The sequence below is a fragment of the Cucumis sativus genome, chromosome 2 (genome assembly GCF_000004075.3).
Source record: "Cucumis sativus cultivar 9930 chromosome 2, Cucumber_9930_V3, whole genome shotgun sequence".
Lineage (NCBI taxonomy): Eukaryota > Viridiplantae > Streptophyta > Magnoliopsida > Cucurbitales > Cucurbitaceae > Cucumis > Cucumis sativus.
In genome coordinates, this window is record NC_026656.2 from 12,418,893 (window position 1) to 12,444,025 (window position 25,133).

General features: G+C 29.9%; 3 protein-coding genes across 6 annotated transcripts; 2 read left to right on the plus strand and 1 right to left on the minus strand.

The window, feature by feature from the left end:
* Positions 1-2,946: 2,946 nt before the first annotated feature.
* LOC101215143 (short-chain dehydrogenase ptmH) lies at positions 2,947-5,231 on the plus strand. 3 transcript variants are annotated; one of them, XR_004214379.1, is made up of 3 exons: positions 2,950-3,968; positions 4,796-4,896; positions 5,077-5,142. XR_004214379.1 is itself a non-coding variant. In XM_031880698.1 (2 exons), the coding sequence occupies exons 1-2, from the start codon at positions 3,135-3,137 to the stop codon at positions 5,173-5,175; spliced, it is 933 nt and encodes a 310-aa protein (XP_031736558.1). In that variant the 5' UTR covers positions 2,947-3,134; the 3' UTR covers positions 5,176-5,231. The 3 variants fall into 3 exon arrangements, 2 of the variants coding, with proteins under 2 accessions (XP_031736558.1, XP_004148859.2); XM_031880698.1 differs by lacking the exon at positions 4,796-4,896 and having other exon boundaries at positions 2,947-3,968; positions 5,077-5,231; XM_004148811.3 differs by having other exon boundaries at positions 4,796-5,177.
* Positions 5,232-11,688: 6,457 nt separating this feature from the next.
* LOC105434603 lies at positions 11,689-12,845 on the plus strand. The gene has a single exon (XM_011650934.2). It carries the CDS (start codon positions 11,970-11,972, stop codon positions 12,654-12,656), a length of 687 nt encoding a protein of 228 aa, XP_011649236.1. The 5' UTR covers positions 11,689-11,969; the 3' UTR covers positions 12,657-12,845.
* A 3,509-nt stretch (positions 12,846-16,354) lies between these two features.
* On the minus strand, positions 16,355-23,402 carry LOC101208660 (bifunctional dihydrofolate reductase-thymidylate synthase). Of its 2 annotated transcripts, none has more exons than XM_004148785.3 (12): positions 22,914-23,402; positions 21,221-21,741; positions 20,749-21,145; positions 20,591-20,635; positions 20,361-20,426; positions 18,799-18,860; positions 18,594-18,668; positions 18,331-18,496; positions 18,131-18,254; positions 17,435-17,541; positions 17,168-17,346; positions 16,355-17,054 (listed from the first exon to the last, which is right to left on the minus strand). In XM_004148785.3, the coding sequence occupies exons 2-11, from the start codon at positions 21,649-21,651 to the stop codon at positions 17,236-17,238; spliced, it is 1,584 nt and encodes a 527-aa protein (XP_004148833.1). In that variant the 5' UTR covers positions 21,652-21,741; positions 22,914-23,402; the 3' UTR covers positions 16,355-17,054; positions 17,168-17,235. The 2 variants fall into 2 exon arrangements, with proteins under 2 accessions (XP_004148833.1, XP_011649237.1); XM_011650935.2 differs by lacking the exon at positions 22,914-23,402 and adding an exon at positions 22,693-22,715.
* Positions 23,403-25,133: the final 1,731 nt, after the last annotated feature.

Here is a 25,133-nt window from a genome sequence, read left to right on the forward strand (position 1 = left end):
GTATATGTGTATATATAGTTCCTATTCTTCCTGTAAAGTTAATTTCTATTTGACCCGGCAAAATGAAAAAGAAAACTGAACATGAAAAGATTGGTTAGTTTTGAAGTTTAAGTGTTTAATTTTGAGAAAATTGGATTGTTTAGTGACTACTCAAAATAGTTTTTTTAGAAAACTTTTGAAGTTTATTTTAAACATTAATTTTTATGAAAAGAGATAAAATGAAATTGATTTTTTGATAAAAAAAAACGCTCTAGTAAGTCCAAACAGAAAATAATTTGGATTATTTATGGGGATGTTTGAGACACTGAGTTGGTTATTATAGTTTGTGAAGTTATAATCATTTACCAAATTTGTTTTTAATTAGGGTGGAGGACTATTTTAGTCTAAGTAAACACGGTAACAAAGAGAGAAATGGATGATGAGTATGACGTAGTCAAACACGGTAACAAATAAGAACATCGAAAAAAAAAAAAAAATTTGAAGTAGTGATATCATAATTAAATGTAGGTCATAATAGTTTGAAGCACAAGTTATAGTAATTGAAGCGTAAAACGAATGTGACTTATAATGGCTCACTCCACTCACTAAATGCTTAAAAGTATTTACTCTATTTAAAGCTCAACCTAAAATCAACCGTAATGATTAATATTTTAAATAAACAATGATGAAACTTCTTTTATGATTGAATCATTATTGTAAATGATAAAACTGTTGAAAATATATAGAAAATATAGCAAAATTTTAGATTTCATCCATGTTTTTTTATTTTTTAGTCTATTTTTACTTTGGTTGGGGTAAATCTAAAATTTGAAAGTACATTAGCTTTAAAATAAAATGACTAAAAAACGAGTAAACATGCCAAAGGTTGAAATAAATTTGATTGTTTGGGCCCATTTTGGAATGGGCCTACATTTAGGGCTGGCCTTCAACAATGGACTTTTTAGAATAATTGATGGGCCACGGCCATACACATGAAGAGGGCAATTATACCATTTTAGTTTGGGCTCCTACAAATATAGGCAAAAACTTTAAATAATTAAAAATATGGCAAATTTTGTGTAACGATCTAAATTTGTCATTGCTTAAAACAAACAACATTTTCCAACTTGCAAAAATTCCTATTTAGTATTAAAGAAAGTATAATGTAAGTGTGGTTCATCAACTATCTTTAACAAAAAGAAAAAAGAAACATATAGTAGTCAAATCATGGAGAACATGGAAATAGGGGAAGCAAGAACGTAGAGTCCCCATATGAAATGTCATGGGTTTTTCTCGTAGCTTGCCAACTTGCTCTAAGTCAAACATAGAGAAAGGAGGTACCTTAAGTCATATAAGGCTTGTGATCCCGCAAGAACATACATTAGTTATAAAGTGAACCTAAAAATATACTTAGTAGTTAATCAATTATCAATAACAGTTGAAAAGTGATGATACCGAGAGACATCGTACATGTAGAGTATACTAACCTAATAGCCAAAGCTAACAACTACCATCCGTCCAAATAGCATATAACAGTCAAACTTTATCCAATAATATACATAATTCAAGAAAACATTATCCAACATCTTCATACTTCATATTCAATCACATAGTTAAATCAACACAATTTAACTCTCATATAAGCCTATCAATGCATAATTCCGTCAATCCATTTAACACAATTAAATCTTAATTCGAAGGTTCATCCATAGAAGTTCCTTACCTAAACAAGAATTAAAATGCCTTTGCAAAATCGTTGATGCCAAATTAACCACAATTTACGTATCATAAACACAATCAAAATTAAACTAATAACCTTAACTTTTCCTTACATAAAAGTATTCAATTTAATTAACCCTTAACTTTTCCAACTTAACTTTTCCCTTTTCCTTCTTTCCAAACAAATAAATACACATATTTAACCCATTTTCTCTCCTCATTAATTATTTTTCTCTTTTCTCACCAAAAACCACCTTCTTAATTAAATTTGCAATAACACATACATACACTCCATTAATTTCAAATTAAATAACACTTCAACATAAAATTTAAGATAAACCAAAATAGCCCTACAGACTAATTACTTGCTTTTCTTAATTTCACTCTATATAAAGTCTATTGTGCATCCTTCATTCCACAAATATTGCTTCTATTTTCATGGAAATTAGCATATATAGTTGGAAAGCTTACCTTAATATTGGTTCTATTTTCAGATTCAAAAAGTAATGAAATTCAATATTGGTTCTGATTATATATAGTTTTCATACATAGTAGAAAAATTAAAATTACGTTAATGTAAAAATTGTGAAAATTTACACATAACCAACCTATGGTTATTAATAAATGAATTATTTATGAGGTTAACTTTACATTAACTTCCCTCTAATTAATTATAAATTTTATCACGCTTTAATTTTTACACTTGAGAACATTTTATTATCATTCATTAATTAATAATAACAAGTGAGATATGAATGTTAAAATTAAAATTTCTCTCCAATTAAATTAATTATACTTCAAGTGATCTTACTTGACGTCTAAAAAACATCAAGAAATTCGAAAAATAACTCTTCTCCGGCTTTTTATAAAAATTCTTAAGATACTTTTTGACGTTTTTAAAATGTCAAGTAAAAATATGTATTTTTTATGTTTAAAAAATGTCAAGAATTTAATAAATTTTTTTTGACGTTTTTAAAACGTAAAAAAAAAATACATATTACTTGACGTTTAATAAACGTCAAGAAATCTGAAAGTTGACCTATCCCATTTTTTCATAATTTTTTTTTGACGTTTTTAGAAAAGAAAAACAACAGACGTCAAGAAAGACATTTTTTGTAGTAGGGATTATTACTACCTTTATACAAATATATATTATAATAATGCATGGATGTACACAATAAATATTTAGTAATCAATGCAAGTATCATATCATCACAATTATTGCATTAGAAAAAAAAAGTACTTCTTCTTGGTGTGATTGGGATGGGTTTAAGGACTTCACCTTATCTTTAAATGTTGGAATGTAGTTCTTGGATTTGCCGTCCAATCTTGTTTGTGTCAAAGCATATACTACAAGCAAGGCATATCCTTAGCATCCACTTTTACAAAAACACAGCATCAAACAGCGACCTTCATCATCACAAACTCTCAAATTTATGGACAATACAATCGTAGTTCTAGTCACTGGATGCGCCAAAGGCGGCATTGGCTACGAATATTGCAAGGCATTTGCCGAACATGGCTGCATTGTCTTCGCCACTGACGTCCCTCACCGTGCCCACCAACTCTTCAACGAAAGTTTCTCCACAATCCAAACACTTGAACTCGATGTTACATCTGATGAAAGTGTAGAAAAAGCCGTACAGACCATAATTTCAAAGCACGGGCGTATTGATATCTTGGTAAACAATGCAGGGATTGGTAGCAGTGGTCCGCTTGCCGAGCTTCCGTTGGAGGCTGTAAGGAAGACTTGGGAAGTCAACACGCTTGGCCAGCTGAGAATGGTGCAGCAAGTTGTACCCCATATGGCATCTCGCGGCAGCGGAGTCATTGTAAATGTTGGTAGCGTTGTAGGAAATGTACCAACACCGTGGGCAGGGTCGTATTGTGCTAGTAAAGCAACTGTCCATGCTATGTCGCACGTGCTGCGGCTCGAGCTGAGGCCGTTTGGGATTGACGTAGTGTTGGTGATGCCTGGGGCAATAAGGTCGAATTTTGGGAGTGCTACAGTTGAGAATGTGAAAAGTCAAGAATGGAAACTTTACAAGAAATATAAAAAAAGTATAGAAGAAAGGGCAAATGCATCACAGAGTGGGAACTCAACTGATGCAGGGATCTTTGCAAGAGATGTTGTGAACAAAGTGTTGAGGAAGAAACCACCAAAGCAAATTGTTTCTGGGCATTTGAGTGGTTTGTTGTCTATTCTTTCTTGGCTTCCACTTTGGGTTAGAGATCTTTACTTTTCTTATCGCTTCAACTTGAATCAAAAGGTACGAGACTTCAATCTTTTTTAGTTTTCGTTCATCGTATAGTTTAATTGCATTTGGATGTTAGGGAAATAAGTTTGTTGTTCTATCTCATCATGCATAGTAATTTGTGTATTGATAGACTCATAACATCAAAATTCATCCATGCTAGCTCAATTTAACGTCGATAAGAGCTTGACTCATCAGAGGACTGAGAGATATATGATTCTTGTCTCTCCTCCCTCAATTTATACTTACAGAAAGAATAGTTCAATTTAACCCTTCTACCTCAAAAGGCTAATTATGTTTGTTGACTTTTTGGAAGGTGATTATGAATATGAAACTAGTTTTCATACTTTTGAACGTTCTCTTTTTCAAGTATTCATATACTTTCCATTTTTGCTCCCAGTTTTCAATCAAATGGAGGTAGCTATGGTTGAATGTCTTGCAATGTTTATGAAAAAGGCTAAACAATCTTTACAGAATCCTAAACATCAGTATTTTTTTTGTCTTTATATTTTAAACTATACACAAGATTTTATGTCAATAAAAATCATATTGTCATTACTTGCATATTTGTGAATCATATGGGATAGACTTTACATCATCATTAACCAAAAATTGTTAAAAAGAAAAAGTACGAACATAACATCATGCATGCTAGTTTTTGGCTACATTCATTAATGATGATAGCTATGAGAATAGAAGTTTCAAAACTACTCTCAACGGAATTAACACAAGGACGAAGGACAAAAATATAACATAAATTATAATAAAAACATAAGAGAAGTTGCCAGTAATGATTTTCTTCTTCTTTTTTCTAACATGTATGGACAAATGTTTTTTTGAAGGTAACATTCACAAAAGACGATTAATGATTAACATTAAAGTCGTATGCTATCGGTGTTTACACATTTGCACATCTTTGAAGAGTATCAGAGCAAATTTCAATGTATGTTTCGATCGTTTAGGATTGAAAAAACTTTCTAATTTATGATTTGTTGTATAAGCTTATAGTTTAATGTATCAGTGCTTGAAAATAAAATATCGCACAAAATGCACATGTCCTTTTATATATAAAAGGATTAAAAACGTTAAAATACAAGCACTTACTTATCCTTACTTGTTGAAGAAATATAGGGCGAAAACAATAGCAAGGAGAAGGAAATTCAAAACAGATGTACAAAAAGCATCCATACTCAATCATCTACTCGATAATTGTTCGACATGAAATGTAACAAAGTGACTTTTTAGATGTCCTCTTCATTAATTAATAATTGTTCGACATGGTTTGGAGTGTTTTCAAAACAAAGTTAAGTTTTAAAAACCAAGTAGTAATCATTTTTTATTTGAAATTTGATTAAAAATTTAAGTGTTTATTTCAAAATGATGAAGAGAATTAGAAAGATCAACAAGAAAATGAGTAAAATTTGAAAAAGAAAAAAAAAAGTTATATAATAAACTAAATTAAATCAGCTTGAAAATTTTATTAAAAATAGTTCAATATTTGCTATACAGCAAAGTGAACAAACTATAAAGAAATAAGTTTAGATTTAACCATATAGTTTTTGAAGTTATAGAATTTTAATCTATATCAAATTATAATGGTCATCTGGGTGCCTCAAATTGATTTATCAAAATACTATATGCTTTTTTTTTTTTGGTGTGTTCGAGATTATTAAAAAAAAGTTAAGCAAAATTTTAAAAATGGTAAAAATATTTAACAAAAATTTAAAGTTTTTTTTTTTTTTTTTTTTTTTTTTTAAATTTGGTTTCTATATTATAAATAATTAAGAGTTTTGCATTTGAAATTTTAGATTCTGTTTCAATTCATTTTAAAATCACTAATTAATGGATTTTAATTTTTACAGGATTATTTATTAGTCAATTTTAAATAATTGTGAATTGAAAATTTATAAGTTAATTTGAATAATAAAAATTGTAAACTTGATTGATTTAAAGTTTTGTTTGATGCCTAAGTTTCAAAATTGAGACTTTTATGTTCAACTTTTCACTAAAGGGCGGCTTTCAACTTTTAGTTGATGTCTAGTAATCAATTTAATTATGAATTGAAATTTATAACTTAATTTCAATAACCATTGAAAGATAATAAAAAACTTAATTGATTATAACTCTTTTAAATTAAATTAATTAACACAGCATTTTTTCAAAATAGCATAACATATCAAAATATTTATAAAATATAAGAGATGGATAGAATTTAAAATTTTACTTATTTTTTAAAAAAATTATTAGGTAATTGTGCATATATATATTAAAAAGAATGAATTAGTATATCTGATTAGATCATATGAGAGGAGAGATCAAAAGAGAAGACATATATCTCATTTACTTTACTTTGATGTGTAAAGCCTTTGCAAGCAACCAAAAAAAGGCATAACCCCACCCTCAATTGGATCAATTATCAAATATATTCCATTTTTCCTAAGTTTTATTGTCAAGCTATTTTTAAATATATTAAATAACTTCAAACTATTTCCACACTATACAAAAATCATTTATTTACTGTCATTTATTTGATTGCTTTGTTTTATAAACAGTTTTAATTTTTTTTTAATTTATAACAATTTTTTTAAAAAAATATTATAAAAAAAAAGATAATATTAACTATTGTTTAGTGGAGCCCTAGGGAACCTTGCCATGGAGGGTAAACAAAAAAAAGAAAAGAAAAGAAAAGAAAAGAAAAGCATATATTATAAATTATCCAATCATTTAACAAGATACATGTTTTTGTCTTCATTTACTTTTTTATAATTTTAATAAAAAAATTAAAATATATTCTACTTTAATTATGGATTTTTTATCCTTAAATATTTATTTTTGTAGAAAAAAAATAAGAATTTCAAATGTCTCACAATTTCGTGAAGATAATTGAGTAGGGTGTACATGGATTGAATTGAATTGATCAGCTTCGTTGGAGGTGAACCCAAAAAATTCGAGTTAGTTGGATTGACAATCCAAAAGATTCAACTAAAACCTCCAACTCAACTCTTGAAATTCAGGGTTAGGTTATTATTTATTTATTTTTTCTAATTTTATATATGTAAATTTATCTACAACAGATTAAATTATTAATAACTAAAATCTTATTCAATTAAAATATAAAATACAAAATATCTATGATATTTATTACCGACTTCAAATAAAGTTACAGTAACAATTCTAAAAAAAGAAAAATTTCACAAATTAATGCATCCAAAATAATCAAATCAAAGTTTTAATACATGTATTTCAATTTAAGATAAATATGACAACATTTGTTTTAAAAGCTACAACAATTACGAACATAAGCTAATTTACTCGTGTTATTAATTATTTCAACTTGTCTTTAAAGGAAAATTGTAAAAAATAGCACATTCAGATTCTATTAATAATAAATATCGATATAGATTAGTATACTTATATTAGTGGTATTGACAGACAAGGATAAAAATCTATCGGTTTCTATCATAGAATCTTAAATTTTGTTATAGTTTGTAGATATTTTAATTTTTTTTAATGTCCCCTCGTTAAATATTCTCCCATTTTATATATATATATATATATATATATATATATATATATATATATATATATATATATATATATATATTGGTACAATAATTAACTAATTTTACTATACTATGTTATATTGATATCCTTTTACATATATATATATATATAATCTAAAATATAAAATTACTCCAAACTGAAAAAATCCAATTATGTCATATCAAATTAAAAGAATATATAAAGAAAAAGAGAAAAGATATAAAGTATGTATTGTGTGTTTGAATAGAATGGTTTTAAAGAGTTTTGAAGTGTGAAGGTTACCATAAAAAAAACCCTTTTATTTATATATATTTTTAAAATTTGAGCTTTAAAAGGGTTGAGAAAAGTTAATTTAGAGTTGTCTTATTATATTTGTCTAACTATATACACATTCTTGAAAGTATTTAATTTACAACTTCATGTTAATTGAGCTAATTTTAATAATTACAAATAATCATACTCAATGAGTTTAATTTTGCAATTACTACTTTCTTTTTTTTCTTTTTTATTATTCTTTTTATTCAAACATTTTAACTACTTAAATTAAGTTGGGTTAGTGTTAAAAATGGTATCTATAGTTTAACTTTTAGAATTTTAAGTGGTTTGCATATTATTTGCAAATTTAAATGAATAGATCTATTATGGTAAATTTTTTATTAATAGTTTCATAAAATTAATTAGGAGTATAATTTACTCAAATTAAAAAGTTCAAGTAATCAAAATCAATAAAGTTTATGTAAATTGTGGATTCAAATTTATATTCTATTTTTAATAATTTAAATTTGGCTACAGCGATTCAATTAGTTAAAAATAATTCTATTATACATAGTTGAATCTTTGTCTCAACTTATACCAATAATACATATTAAATTTAAAAACATCTCAATTATTTGAGGATAGTTTGGAAAATAGCTCTAATAGTATGTTAGTCACAAATTTTTTTCTTATTATCTTTGTTCATATTACATCATAATTAAACAAAAGACAATGAAAGATAAAATTGAGGTTTGTTAAGTCTATAGACAAGTAGACTAAAATTGCAAGAGAACATACAAAACTCAAGTCCAACGCCACAACATTGTACAACCCGACCAATAGCACTTGCGTGAAAGAAATATTTGTGCTATAGGCCAAAATCAAATTATGTCGAAGAAATTGACACAAGAGGAAGAGAGAGAAAGTTTTTTCACACAATTTACAAATGAAAGATAATTTTGGAGAGAACACTCAGTCACTTTCCCTCAAAGTTTCTTACTAACTCTCTTTCCGATCTCTTCCTTTCTCTTTGCTTTACTTGATTTTCTTGTCAGAAATGAAAGACACAATCACTATTTAATCACTATTTATATATGTGAGATCCTTGAAGCCTAAGTTAATGATTTCTCTTAAATTCTAACTATCGTAGATATTTTTAGTTTCATCCTTACCTAAAGAAATTCTTTAGAATTCCTTGACCTAAATAAATTTTAGGATATTTTTATATATATATATATACATTAATATTTATTTACATCTTTCTAACATAATTTTAGAGAAATCTAATTTACACACAAATGACATATATTATGGATACTTTGGGACTCTTCTAGACTAGTTATTGCCGTTGCTATATATTTTAACAAATTAGCTTCAACCTCGACCAAGTGTTGAGGTTGAGGGCAACCTAATTGTAGTTGCAACTTGCAAAACTCATACCCTTAACTAAAGAATTTCATGGTCAGCTTGGATTCAAGAAATAACGAACCCTAAGTTATTTTTTTTAGATTTAAGTATATTATAAGTCAAAAATCCTAAAATTATTCCAGCAACATTTTTTATTTGAAGTATAAAAGTGAGTATAGTAAAACTACTGCAATAACATACATTTAATGTGTAGTCTTATTGGCTACTCACCTTCAAATCTAAAATATAGACTCCTTTTAACTTGAACGTGAACCGAAACATTATTTTTTTTAATACAGGAAATGGGATATAGAAACGTAAGATAATATCTTATCTAAAAATCTAAAAAGAGTAATGAGTTATGTTGTGTGGAGTATGGTTTAGTTAAAGAAGAGATCAATTTTGTATGTTATCGAAAATAGTGGAGTGGTGAGAAATTGACACGTGGCAACCACGACTGATGGAGAGAAAGCTGTCACCATATTAGTGGTGGGACTGATGGGACATAAAAAGTAAGTTGAGTTTAATGGCCCTTAAAACAAATTTCGAAAAAATTTGATTGAAATAGAAAGTGCCACGTAGTATTTTCTTAAAGAGTAAGAAAGTCGATGTGGCATTTCCATTCGAATTCCATTTTTTTTCAAGTGCTTCACCGGTTGTCCACTTGGCATTTCCCCACTAATATCTGTCTGTCTAATCACCAATTTCATAAATTACTTTTGAATTATATTTCACAAAATTATTAATACATTTTCTTTCCACAATAAGTAGATTGAGATTAATGTCAGTTATACTCATTTTAGTTATTTGGTATAATTCAACTAACCTTATCATTTTCATTTTTATCAAAAAAAGCAAAAAAGAAAAAAAGAAAAAGAGAAAGTTGAGATGGACAATTCTCACATGTTACATTAACCGCTTGAGTGGTTGTTTATAAAGGTAAGTATAATGAGTAGCAATTTTAAGAACAATAATCGAGTGTACAACAAAGTTTTATAAAAAATAAACTTCTATAATCTATCAATGATATACAAATATTTTGTAATATAGTCCATCAATGATAGACTTTCACAGATTTTGTTATATTTGTAATTTTTTTAAATGTTACTACATATGGTAATACTTTGAAATGTTTTTTTTTTAAAATATAACAAAGTGGCAAAATATTTATACAGTAAAAAACAATTTCGAAAACAGAAAAATGTCACAGACCCACGATAAAAAGTACCAAAAATGTCTTTGTCAATATGTGATTAGCACTCAGGGGCATATCTTGTAGTAAGACCGTTCAGATTTGGCTATTCGATCGTTTATATTTAGATTATTTAGATTTGGCTACACTATTAGATTTTCCTGCCCAAATCTAAATACACGGTTAGATTTCCCTACCCAAATCTAAATACCAAGTCTAAATCCCAAATCTAAATGATTTTTTTGATTAGGCTATCAAATAGATTCAAAAATAAAAAATTTCAAGATTTTTTGATATTGAGATCCCAACAATTTTTTCAAGATATTTTATATTTTGCTGGAGATGTTAAGAATCTCACATTGGAAAATCCAATGAAACTCAGTCCATATAACGTAGATGACCTACTCTCATTTTTAATTGGTTTTGAGATGAATTTCCATACTATTAAACATATTTGACTTTTGACTTTGTTACACATTTGTTAAATATTTTAGTGTTTTGTTATATTTATGAAATTTTTTCTTACTTTGAATCTAATTGTTATGTTTGCAATTGTCACTATTTATATTGCATCATCTAAGGAGTTTTTGAGCCCAACACAAGTGGGTTGAGTGAGCTACTACAACTTAGGCTATGTTTGAAGTTCCAATTATAATAGTCGATGTAAAAAAAATTAACTATGATATTACTATTTCAAATCTTTATTATTATGTTCACTATTTGATATAGTATTTGCTATTTTTTGTTTCTCTTCTCTTTCCCTCTTTGTTATGGTGTTTAAACACAAACTAGAATAGTTTACAACTGTTATAACTTATAGAGTTAGCATACCAAACATATTAGTAAAACGATATGTATCCAATGGTATGATGAGTACTACTAAAAACCTTGAACTAAGTCGAGATTAACCTTGTGCACTTTAATACGAGAGATGAACTTTAGGTCATGTAATAACTATAGACATTTTGTGAATCACAATGATATAGTTAGTAGTACAACTACAAAATCAAATAGTACAACGAATAATATTCTATTTTATTATATCCTAATATTATGTTGTTGTACATTGTAAAAACATTTTTTCTTTTTACAATATATATTTCTAAGGACTATGTTACCTACTTTTAAGGCTATGGGACATATTCTATCTTATTAATAATTTTCAACAAATAATTGTAATATAGTCTTCTAGACAAAAGAGAAAAAAAAAAAAAGAGCTTCAAATTGCAAATTTTTTAAAGATTTTCTTTTTTTTTAAAAAAAAGTAAATGGAATATTTGAATTAAAAAGAAAAGGTTTCAATTTAGTGTAACTATAAATACCAATCAAACTAAAAGTATTCAAAACAATATAACTAACATTCTCAATTGGAAAGAAAATTAAAGGAAAAAAAAAGTGAAAATTAAGATTACTTTGTTTTTTCTTGTTGATTTTTCTCTCTGTTTCCATGATTCCGATTAAGAATTTCTTTGCAGCACCCTCGTGTTTTCTTCCACCGGAGATGATCTTCACGGTTGAGTCGAAAAATTCGGAGGAGGAGTTTGTTTATCAGTAACTTTGATTTGAATTTTACGATATCAATTTTGTGGTTTTTTTCTTTCTTTTTTTCTTTCTTCGAAATGGAGTCCGTCAATTTCTACGATATAAGAACAGAGAAAGCGAACGCGATTCTTAAGTATCGACAGTTTAGGAAAATCGCTAATCTGTTTCGATTCATCGAATTGTGTTTGATTCTCATCGTGATCTCGAGATTTTCCAGTCATTTGCCGACTGCTTTGAAAAATTCTACCGAGTATTTCCGATGCTTGTCCGTGACATTAATCAGTCCTCGTTTCGTGTTTTTGATCGGAAACGCTATAGTCATCACTCTTTTCGCTAAGTCTGGACAGTTCTCTGCCAAGGATCCGAGCAAGAAGAGTTTAGTTGCGGATCTTTACGAGGAGTTCATAAAAAACAGCGAGAAGAATAATCAGAAATCTCCACGCACTGAAATCAAGCATATCGACGAAAGCCGCAGAAAAGCTTCGATATCTGTCGAGAAGATCGTGAATAATCCTAAGGAAACAAGGCGATATGAGAGGAGTAAATCGGAGAGAATGGAGGTTGTACCGCGGGAGAAGGTGGATCGTGAAATGCAGCGATCGGAGACGGAGAAATGCAAGAAAATGGTGGAATTGAAGGAAGGAAGAAGAAATAGGTCGTATCTGGAAGATGGAATGAGCAACGAAGAGTTCCGGCAGACGGTGGAGGCGTTCATAGCGCGGCAGCAGAGGTTGCAAAGGGAGGAAGAGTTGAGTGAATTTTAGGAAAACTATGTAAATCAAAAAGCTCTAAGTTGTGGTAAATCCGCCAAGAAAATTAGGGCTACGGGTTGAAGAAGATGAAAAAAGTTGTAACAACTTTTAATGTATGTAATGTATACAGTTTTATTTTCAAAAACATATATTTGGATGAAAGTTATATAAAAACACATTCAAACCACTTTTTATTTTTTAGTTAGACTTCAATTCAATTAACCCTATCAACTTTTTTAATATTATGGTCCGCCTCAACAAATTTCTCTCATCTTCTTCTTTAAGTTAATCTATGTGTTTAACTGAACTCTACTTATGAGATTACGTATTCTTTCCTTTTTAAATCGTTGAATGTAACTATCGACTATATCGACTTTGATGTGACAAGCTACTTTGGTTATGTGATGACTCTAATGATGTTAGGGTAGTTGTAGCATTTGATATTGTAGGGTATTAAACCGAGCATCATCTTATATTTTTCTATTGCATATATTTACTAGCTCAACTGGTCAGATCGAAACGTAAAATTTTGACTTTTCTCTTTTGGGATATGTGCTTTTCTACGTTGTCTCTCCGTTTCTCTTGGGTTGGACTCACCTTATGGCTTTAAATTGTTTATATGTTTCATAGAAGTTGAAAAATGTTTCATAGAGCAACTATGAATGAAAGCGATGTTGAATAAAAAATTGGAACTTAGCGACATTACATCGTTCCAAATCTTGACACATCTATTTTGAATAGTAATTATTTTCAATAGAAAATTTTATTGAATTTCTAATTCGTAGGTAATTTTAAAATATTCCAAAATAGTTAAAAGGAATGTTAGATTTTTTTTTTAATATATATTTGATCAATGAATGAAGGAAAACTTGAATGGAACAATTTATTGGAATTGAATAGATATTATTGTAGACTATTATTGTTTTTGGCAAGAATACAATTCCTTAGTCAATTTTAATAATCTAATTCTATATATATATTATTATATATGTCTTTGTATTTTCTAGTTTTCAAATATTACTTTACATAACTTAATTTTAATTAATTAACAAAATTTCTAATTTGATATATTAGTTGATATAATAATAAAATTATATTTGTTGGCATTCTTGAATATGGAAGTTTTAAATCTTCCCACCCCTTTTAAAAAACAATGGTAAATTTCAATGAAGCATAGATTTATGTAATTTTAACAAGGTTCTCAAATTCATTTTATCATATCTTTTAAAACAAAGTTTTATTTATAATTATGTTTCACTACTATATGATAAATGAAATATGTAGATCTTAATAGCTTTTTGTCACAATTATTCCCTAAAAATGATAGTGCATTGTGACAATATAGACCAATGGTTTAAGATATATAGGTTTATTATTCCATAGTCTTATAAGGCTTTGTGGCACATCCCAACATTTACATTTATACTATTATATACTCTCATCTCAACTCAACTTTCAAATTTTGTTTTAACTTTTTATTATTCTTCTCATTATCATTATTTAAATTGTCTCATATTCCTATTTTAAAAGTTTTTTTCTAATACAATTTGGGTAAGATCTTCAAACTTTTGTTTCAACAAAGTTGGAAATTAGAAATATTTGTGAAAAACATAAATTTTATAAATAGAAACTAAAATCCAAAATGATCGTAACCAGAATCAAGTTTATAGCAATAAAATCAATCAATTCTGATATCTTGATCTTCTAACGTACTTAAAATTTGTATGTTTAACACTTGCATATATACGGTATAAATTGTCTATCCTTATATGAGTTTGATATTTACATCAGAGATTAGTCATATGTTCATTTAGGGTCTACCATAAATATTTATATTTTCTAATTCTTTGTTTCTAATTTTTTTTCAAGAACACATCCATCAACAAATTCAATAAAATGAAGACCCCGATATTTTCTTCAATATTCAGGTATATCATTAAAAGAAAAAAGGAGAAGTTATTATGGACTAACTAAAGTCATTCTTCCACTATATTTTGACAACTAAAAGGGAAATGCTTTATTATTCGTTATTATTATTACTATTAATATTTTGAGTCCAACAATAATACGTAGGATGAAGAATTTGAACTTCAAACTTCTTGGTTGATGATACATGTTTTATGTCGGTTTAACCATGTTGATAAAGAAAAAATTCTCTATGAAATATTCCAAATTATTTATGGCTGTTACAAAAGTAGTTTAAGATGTTGGTGACAACAAAATGTCAAGGTTTTAAGTTGATGGAAATATCACTAAATTGTCGATCGATATTTATGAAAAAAATATATATAATAGTATGATTACTAGTTGTTACAAATATCAACAAGAGAATGTGGTTTATGGATTAGATAGGGTAGAGCATCTCTTTATACTTAGGAGATTAAAATATCAGAAAAGAAATAAAAGCATTGTATGACATATATAACATGTATCATCATCCACTAAACAAGGGTTTGAATCAAATTCTAATGAGATTTGAGGATTCTCAAATCAAAATTTATAATGAAAAAGAGAATATATTTGGTACACTTTTCATTAGACCACACATCCTATTTTTCTTTCATGTTCTACTACTCAAATCCATAGTTTAGGAGACAAATTTGGAAATTTTGCCAAACATTTAACATTACTAAATATATGTCTAAATCAATTGAGTATACAATCAAATTGTATTTTCTATTTTCGAATTTTAGAAAATAGATGTGTTTGAAATATATCCTTTTTACCACAGGAGGTTCAATTCCAGCTTTAAAGGGCTTAGATTTTTTTTTTTTTTCAATTATATGAAAAAGTGAATTTCAAAAATAGGTTCTGAGTAATTATTTTCCTAATTTAAAATAATAAGAAGTTGGTATAGAGGCTAAAAAACTACATTTTGAGAAGAACTAGATGAATCTATCCTAAAAAATTTAAGTATTAAACTCACATACTCTTCAAAACTCTTGAGAGAGCTAAAAAGGAAAGGTCGTCTGTAATCAAATATATAAAAGCTTGACAAAATGGTTTCCAACAGCTATAATATAAACTAACATAAATATACCTCAATTGGTGCAAGAAAGGACTCACTGAGCCGAGATCACTAACAATAGATGGACAATATAACCACACCAAAATAACAAAACAAGAGGAAACCAGTTAAAATTTTAATTTTTACTAAAGCATTAGTTTTAATTCGGATCCAAAATTGAACAATTTATATCATATGACTAAAGCATTAGTTTTAATTCGGATCCAAAATTGAACAATTTATATCATATATAACCAAAAACCAATCTAAATCAAATCTAAATCAAAGCTACCATTGATACATAGTTTCAATATCTAACTAAGAAACAATATCTAACTAAGAAATCATGAGTTCAATCTATAGTAGCCACCTACCTAAAAATTAATTTTGTAGGTTGCTTCGTGGGAGACAGAGATTCGAATCCCCTCTCCAACTTGTGACTCTAAACAAGATTTATCTCCAAGAAACAGAAACCATATTTATGACCTAAATGGTATTTTGAGGAGAATTAAAACCAAAGGAATGAGATAATTGGATAAGAGCTTAGAAGAGGGGTCTCAAGTTTTCATTGAATGTGAAAGATAATGGTATTAATGGAAAGGGAATTGATTCAAATGAGCTGTTAATTGGATAAAGGGAAAAAGAAATTGAAGAATAATACTAACAATAATAATTCCATCAAACACAACACTCACTCAAAATCTTGTGCTATCTCATCTTTCATTATTCAAATCAAGGCAACCAACCAGTCCTTGGAATAGAGGCATCCAATTCCAAATTCCTGTCTCCTCCAAACAAGAACCCCAATTAATGGACTCAGATGCCACTACAATTTAGTTCATATTCGCTTGGAAAGGGAAAGAAAAATATCCAACTCCACTCTAGCAGATTCTCCTTTCCTAATCACCTTCACGACTGCATTGCCGTATGAACTCCGAGACACTAGGCTCTGATCCCATAGGATAACAGTAAACATAACATGGGAAAGGTCTCCCAACTCCATTGTTTCTCTAACATGAGACATCCAAGATGTTTAATCAAGCAAAGGCAGGTCAACTAAATTTTTTAAAGTAGCGAGAACTAGAAATGAGAAAGCATACAGGTCTATCAAATTCACCATCCTTTCAAAACCAGATGAAGTTCGAGAATGATCGGTCGAGATTACATTATATTTGTATGTAGCACGGTATTGTAATAGTCATGACCGTGCATTTAAGTGTGTGAAACCATTCCATTTTCCAATGAGAGAAAGCTATAGCAAATACAAAACCGAACTAAATCACTTTAGACCCAACCATAAGGACTAAAGGATTCTCACTACACATGATAAAGTATAAAGTATATCCAATTAGCACTTTTTATTTGCAGACCCTATCAACCAAATTAGGCTCTGATGCTTGTACCTGAAATATCGCTAAACCACTTTAGTATCACGGAATCCGTGTTCTTCACCTACTACTCTACCTGATATGATCAATTCAAAGAACACTTTTCATGGAAATCTTAATGTACTTACCTCAAAATTTGGAGATTGTGATAAAACGAACTGAGTCTCCTTTGTTTGCTGGACAGTTAGATCAAGTTCTATACTGCCATTTTCATTGCTATCTTCACATGAGGGTCATAACCAGTTAGTTCAAAATCATCTGCCACAAAAGAATCAATATCCTTCTTCTCGGGATTTATCTTCAAAATCTACAATAAGGTAAGATGTAATATCAAAAATGGGAGGTTAGCAAGCGATAGCATGGAAGAACCATGTAATTATAGCTCTCCTACTTACGGGGAACGGTTTGGGAAGTTTCTGAAGTTGTTCCTGCAATGGCCTCACATGAGTACGGTAAACATGAGCATCTCCAATCACATGAATGAAGTCGCCTCGAGCAAGACCTGCACATAGAAAAGATTGATTTTTTAAAGCAAGTAAAAGTATAGCTGTAGGGGAGCAAAAACCAAATTACTATGGTTCATAATGTTTAAGGAACCTTATATTGAGGAGAAAAAATCTCAGTTCACAACTTTACTAGATTGCCACAAACAGGTATACAAATAATTGCATCTTTAAAATTCCTGGTCAACTCCGAAATAATTTAGAAAAATAGTTTCCTTTTTTTTTGTATGTTTAGGAAACATAAAGGGAAGACCTAAAAGATTGCAAAAGAGATTTTCAACAGGAAAATAAATAAGAAAAATTAAAATTCGTAAAAGAGTGCTAGTTTTGTACGAATATAAAGCTGTAGACAAAACCAAGTCCAGGAAGCTATCGCAGATTTAAAGAGCGTATCTAAACAGACGTTTATTGCACTCAGCCCATAACATTAAAAAGAAACCTCGCATACTGGCCATCCAAACTGTCTTCTTTGTACCATAATTTAAAAGGGAAAAAGTTCGACAGCAATGCAACGAGGTAATTATAATTTAAATGCTTGGCCATCCCTATAGTAGAAATCAAACTACTAGTTAATATGGAGTAGCATACCACAAACATGAGCAATCATGCAAGTCAGAAGAGCGTATGATGCAATATTAAATGGAACACCAAGGCCCATGTCAGCAGAACGCTGATACATTTGACATGATAACTCCCCATTTGCAACGTAAAACTGCAAAAAGCGATCAATAAACAATATTAAGGAAATGAGTTGTGGGAACATAGGACACCATGCATTTGAGTCCAACCTGAGAGAACATGTGGCAAGGAGGAAGTGCCATCAGTTGGAGATCAGATGGATTCCATGCAGAAAGAATGATCCTCCGGTCATCAGGATTATTTTTTATCTTGTTAATAACATCTAGCAACTGATCAAATCCTTGACCAGTATAGTCAGCATGCATGTCCGTATACCTGTAGAAGAAATGTGGAAAGCATTAAAGCTTAAATCCTGCAAAAAAAATAAAAAAACGAATTTCAAAGGGATCAATCATCAGAAAAATCCACGAACCTAGCACCGAAGTGTCGCCACTGGAACCCATATACAGGTCCCAAGTCGCCTTCCTCCCTTTCTCTTAGACCAATACTACAATTTCCAAAAAAGAAAAAGGAAGGGAAAAGAAAACAAAATTATAGCTTAAACTATATATCAGAAAACTCAAGTTTCACTAGTTTCTTATTTAAAAGGTCAAAATTTTAAATGTATAAGCAATTGCCTATCGAGGTAATCTCTGGATGCGTTGCCATCCCATATATGAATGCCTTTCTCCTGAAGAACCTGTTGATAATGCCAAACTTTAGGATATAATGCAGATCAACTTGTCCAGGAAAAAAAGTTCCCATGCAGCCACTTAATGAGGCATCCATTTAAACTCCTTCATACTCTTTATTTATTCTTAATAATGATGTATACTTGCAAATGTTATTCCTAGGATGCAAGAGTGTTTTTCTTTCGTCCAAAAGTACCGCTTGCAGGTTATAGGAAATAAGGCCAAACACATAAGCCAAAACAAGAAGCAAAAGCCACTAAAAAGTAATTGCAATAAGTGACCATTACAGTACAAGGGCTACAATCATTTGTCCTTGCAGAGCGTTAAATCACACCCCAAAAAATACCATCAATGAAATCGTTTTAAATAAAGAAAATATAGAACAATTCAGAAATGATAGGATAGGAATGTGTTCGTGTTCTCTCAGTAACAGGAAATATCTATCTTTATTTCCTTTTTTTAATGGAAAGCCACGTACCATTAAATGAACGAAAATATGTTTAGGCAACCAAAAACGGACCCCCAAAAAGAAGTCATAAATTCAAAGGGAAAAAAAGAAAAAAAAGCTTTAATGGTTGCAAATAAAGAATGCCAGAATAAACCACAAAAAAAAAAAAAAAAACTAGGCTATAGAATCTACAAGGGTGTACTTAAAATAGGGAACTTGAATCTGCTTCTCCAAAAGCGATTATCAAAAAGCAATCTGCCTAATAACTTTTCTTCAACCTCAGTGAATGAAGTAGTGAAAGAGTGACTTCCCCATCATAAAGTAAAATGAGTGCCTTCACCGTCATAAAGTAGCATCTCTTCCTAAGAGCCACACTAAGATTACAAATTTTCTAAAACCTATCCTATATCTTTGTCATCAGGTGCTATCTCCATAAAATTTGAATGTATTCTAGCTTGATTATAAAGAACATAGCAATCTGGTGTTGAAGTTCCATGTGCAATCAACCAACAAAAAGGTAAGTGCCAAAACTTCTTCAAGATTTTGACCTTCCAGAACTTGGCAAAGAAAAGGACGATGAAGAAGGTAGATTCAACAAGTAAGCGAAAAAAGACTTTAAAACAAAGCACACCAAAAACTTGAGGGTCCATGTATGCTTGAAGCGGAAGACCATGCAAGAGAGAAACAAGGAGACAAGGGCATATCTACATTTGTTAACAAATAAAGTTCTCCTAATATGAAAATTTTAGGAAAATAAGTCCCCTAAAGAAAATGGTATCCTGGTACTCAATAGAGTGATTCTTGTACCAGCTAAAATCATAACAGGCCAGAAGATATGTACGAAAATACCAGCGTCACTAAGCCAAACAAGGAAAACACCCTGATCACTTAGTTCCCATTTCCTAAACCTTCCTTATCTTTGAAGCCTTGGAAATTCTGACTCAAAAAGATGATAGTTGAAACAACATGGAGGAGGGGGGGTGGAATACAATGCCACCAACTAGTAAAGTAAAGCTTAAAAGTGCTAGTGATAGAGATAGCATAGCATCTTAATTCTTACCTTCGCATTGGTTGAACCACTAATGAACCAAAGAAGTTCTTCAACCACCCCTCGCCAAAATACTTTCTGAAGGATCAAACGGTAAGAGGATATATGTCAACAACAGAACCATGCCCATAAATGATGCGCCAGATTATTAGAAACTGAATAAGGGAAATAAAACAAGAAAAGGGAGTGTTGATATCATAATACAGCTACAAAATAAATCAAAACAGGGAACCAGCACATGCCTTAGTTGTAAGCAGTGGAAAAGTTTTGCGCAAGTTGTACCGCATCTGTACAGATACCAGGAACAACACAGAAACTTGTACACACATTAGCATTTAAAATAGAGCAGCTGGCATAAAAAATAGTTAAATAGATATTCTAAATAATAAGATAACGTTACCTGGCAACCAAATTTTGACAAAGTACCTGTTCCAGTTCTATCATCCTTAGGAATACCATCTGAGATGATTTCTTGAACAAGTTTTAGGTACAAATACTCCTCATGCCTCTCAAAAATCTCCTTAGGTAGGAAAGAGAACTTAGCTTCAAAGTTAGAAAAATCAGGCTTGTTATGGGAGACCAAACCATTGTTCTGATCAATGGGGGGTTCAGCTGAGCTCCTCACACGAACATAACTATTAAACGAATATCGCAAGTTTTTTTCAACCACAGGAAAAGATGAGTACCATGGTTGAAATATCGACTTATCAACAGCTGGTATGAAGGTGTCACATTCAACATTTGTCTCAATTTCAGTAATGTGGACAGCATCACATTCAGGGGCATTCATAGCTTCCCTGCATCAAGAACACAATCAGTTGAAAGAAACAACTAATAGTACACTAAGAGAGGTCAGGAAAACAAGTGCAAACCTTAATATTTCACCACCACCTATAACAAACACTTTCTCTATTGACAAACAGTAAGGAGAAGCTGCTAATAATTCCAAAGCAGACGTTATACTACCGCATATTATAACATTTTCAACAGTCGCAATGTCAAAACTTCCAGAACGAGTCAGAACAACATTCAGGCGACCAGGTAGTGGTCGATGCTCAGCAGGAAGACTCTCCCATGTTTTACGACCCATTAGAACTGCATTCCTTTTCCCAGGATCTGATGTTGTTATGGTTATGTTTTTAAAAAACTTGATATCAGAAGGCAGCCTCCATGGTAATTTCCCACCCTTACCGATACCCAAATTTTCAGTAGCAGCTACAACAACTTGATAAGTCCTTCGTGGATCAGGTGGTGAATTGACATTAGCAATGCCGTTAGAACTTGTCAAAGGATCAGCGGCCATATTAGAACTAAAAACTTGACCAAACCTAGATAGTGGTGACTTCAATGATTTTCCCCCACACACCCAACTTCCACGGAAGTGTGGTAGAACCTGAAATTCAATAAAACCGAAAAACTACGGAAATAAATTATTTGAAACATGATCCAATGATTAAACATTCAATACTCTTTCTTTGAAATCACAAACACTTCAATTTCGTAAAAATATCTTAAACTTGTAATAAACTTTAAAAACTTCTTGGCTCAAATTAATGTGGATGAAGATTTATAACTCTCCATACACAGATGCCAGAGGACAAAGAATAAAACTTGCAAATCAAATCCAGAAAATTCTGAAACAAAATGAAATTGTTGCTTCACATTATTGGAGGTGAAGAATTAAAACCAAAACAACCAAAGAAGAAAATAAATCAATTTCCTAATTCATCTTTTCCCAAACAAAACGTTGACGCATGTTCTGAATGTTTATTTAATTAAAAGAGATCAAAACAAATTACTTCTATAATGTTTAATCTAATTTTAGGCAAAAGGATGTTAAATTAGAAAGAAAAAAAATGGAGTTCACCATTCAAAGGAGGAGGATTTAGGTAAAGTTGTCATTCCGTCTAGGGCTTACTTTTCCAATTGATCTATCTTTTTATTCAAAAGAACTGAACATATTGCCTAATATATTCATCTTAATTATTCTACCAAACAAATGAAAAACACTTAAAAAATGAAACCCACTTCCATATCCATAGTTTTACATGAATAGAATTCATTAAAAAAATTAGAAAGTAAAGAACAGAAGAAAAAGTGTTAAAACAATTGTTGCATTGTAATGCATTCTTCTTTTTTCCTTCACTTTACCTCCAGATTCTTCCCTACCTAACAAACTGCAGAGAAAAATCAATTAAGAAACACAATCCTTACAACTCATATTCCCTTGCCATTAAAGATAATGGATAATGTCATAAAGAGACGAACAAGAGGCTGAAAAATACAGACACAATAAAACAAACAAACAAACTATTGAAAAGGGGACATGCAATAAACTACTCACAGTTGAAATGCAAATCCAATCAACAAAATGCACGAAGAATAAGAACAATGGACGATCACCCAATTAAAGAAAGAAGATTTAACCTCAAACCCAGATAACAAAAACAAGAACAGAAACCAAAAAAAAGCTCGGTCCCCATTCCCAAACAATGAAATTTCAAAATGAGGCAACAAAATCAGAAAGAAAAAGAAGGGGGAGAAAGAAAATGAAACACAACCCACCGAAGTTAAACGGGGGATGAAAATATTCAACTCGAAAAAGCCTAAGATAAACTTAGGCTGACCTTCGACTGGAAGAGGGTTAGGTTTAGGAGAGGAAATGGGGGTGAATGTTAATGGATTGTGAAGGGATTTTAGGAAATGGGCATTTCTGAAAAGGGAAGAGGAGTGGGAAATCCAGCTGGTAGGGAGTTTTTTAGATGGAAAAACCGCTTCTTTTGTTTATCTGGTTTCGATCTTTTGGTGGCTTTTTATCTTTTTTTTGGTCTGTAATGGAAGAGGGTAAATGTGGGAAAGAAGATTTTGAAGAAGAAAACAGAGGAAAATCCAAAGACGCGTTTCTTGCTGCGGATTATCGCCGTCTATGATCCAAATTGAAATATTCGAGAACTGAGTGAACTTCTGTGTTCTACTTTCTTTCTATTCTTTACCTAACCATTTCTCTTCTTCATCTATTTTCAACAGAAACCTCAAAAGGAATCCACTTTTTTTCTTCTTCTTTTTCTTTTTCTTTTTCTTATGGATTGTATCATTTGAATAATCTTTTCTTGCAAAAGATATTCTCACATATCAAAACCTTTCCATTTGTTTTAATAAATGTTTCTACCTTCTAACTTTGCATTATTATCTCTAAATTCTCGTAAATCTTTTACAACTATCTTCAAACTTATCAAAATTGTAACCCAACTTCTTTATAAACTTGATCGTGATCAGATACTTGCAACCACGAGTAACGAATAAGAAGAAAAGTTCTTCTTTTGTTGATTTGAATAACTTGAGTGAGAACGAGAAGTTCTCACTTTTTATTTGAAATTCTAAACAATTTCTAAAGCAATGATTCTTAGTCTAATCGTCAATTTGTAGATGTTTGTACAATCATATATCCATACACTTTCTTCCAAACTAATAGTTAAATATATGAAAATTGAATTGAACATAAAAGTTACAACATTTTATTGTATTTAACTATAGAGCTAATAATTACATGTTCTCCTCTCCATCAAGTGACTAAATTCGAGCTAGATAGAAGTTAACAAAATGGTAAAATTCAAACTTAAGATACTTTGTCAATTTAAATCCTAGTTCAAACTTTTAATTAATGTTTGACTAAGCTTAATTTAGTCTTAGTTCATAGTTTTACTCGTGGGGTTAAGCAAATTGACAGACTAACTTAATCTCACTATTATTTAGTCTAAAAAATATCATTAACATATTTAAAATGTAATTCTAAAAAGTGAGTTTAGTTCATAAATAATTGATACAATAATTCAAAAAATTGAACGCCCCACTTTTAGCTTTGTTGTACTAAAAATTCATATGTAAAATATAACGTTAAAAATAATATTTTTTTATACTTGATGTAGAATTTAAAGTCGAACTAAATTGTGATTTCAACATTGTTAATATGACATTTGTCATATTCAAAATCTATTTTTGATTGTTCAAAAACAATTTAGTGATTATTAAAATTAGGAATGTCATTTTCATGCCATTAAAATTATTTTTATATCAATAAAAACACGATTCAAAATTATATTCAAATGTGATGAACCTAATTTTAATTTTTACATGCAACTCCCCAATAGACTCCAAATTAATTTGAACCATAAATGTTAAATCCAAGAGTTTCAAAAATAAAAATGTATGAATTGGTCCGAACACTAAAAAAAAAGTTCCAAACATATGGAGTTTGTGATTTTATTTAAACACAAACAAATTGATATTTAAAATTTACATTATGAACATCTAATTTTCCATAAACATATTGATCGATAAATTTTTAGTTTAATCATCTAAACTTCAACAAACACACGTGGTAACCTTCAAATCAATTAAATGATATACCATTGAAAACCATAGAAATATGTCTCCTTTGAATTCTTCTCTCGAAAATAAACTCTAAACATTAGTGGTACCTTTATTCTTTTATATCCACAACTTTTCGAAACAACTTACAAGCTCGAAACATTTTGTTATATGCACTTCAATTAATCTTTAGCGATATTGACAACTTTTATCTAAATTGATAAAATAAAAAAAAGTTGAAAAAAAGAAGAAGAATATCTTTATAAGCATTGATTGAGTGCCCAAGTTTACATGAAAGTCTCTATCATTGATGCCTTAAAAATAAAGCAAGTAAGTTTGAGTGTATTGCCTTCTAGCTTTTAACTTTATTCAAATTTTGGTTAAAGTTAAGAAAGAGTATTAGAAATATAATATTGA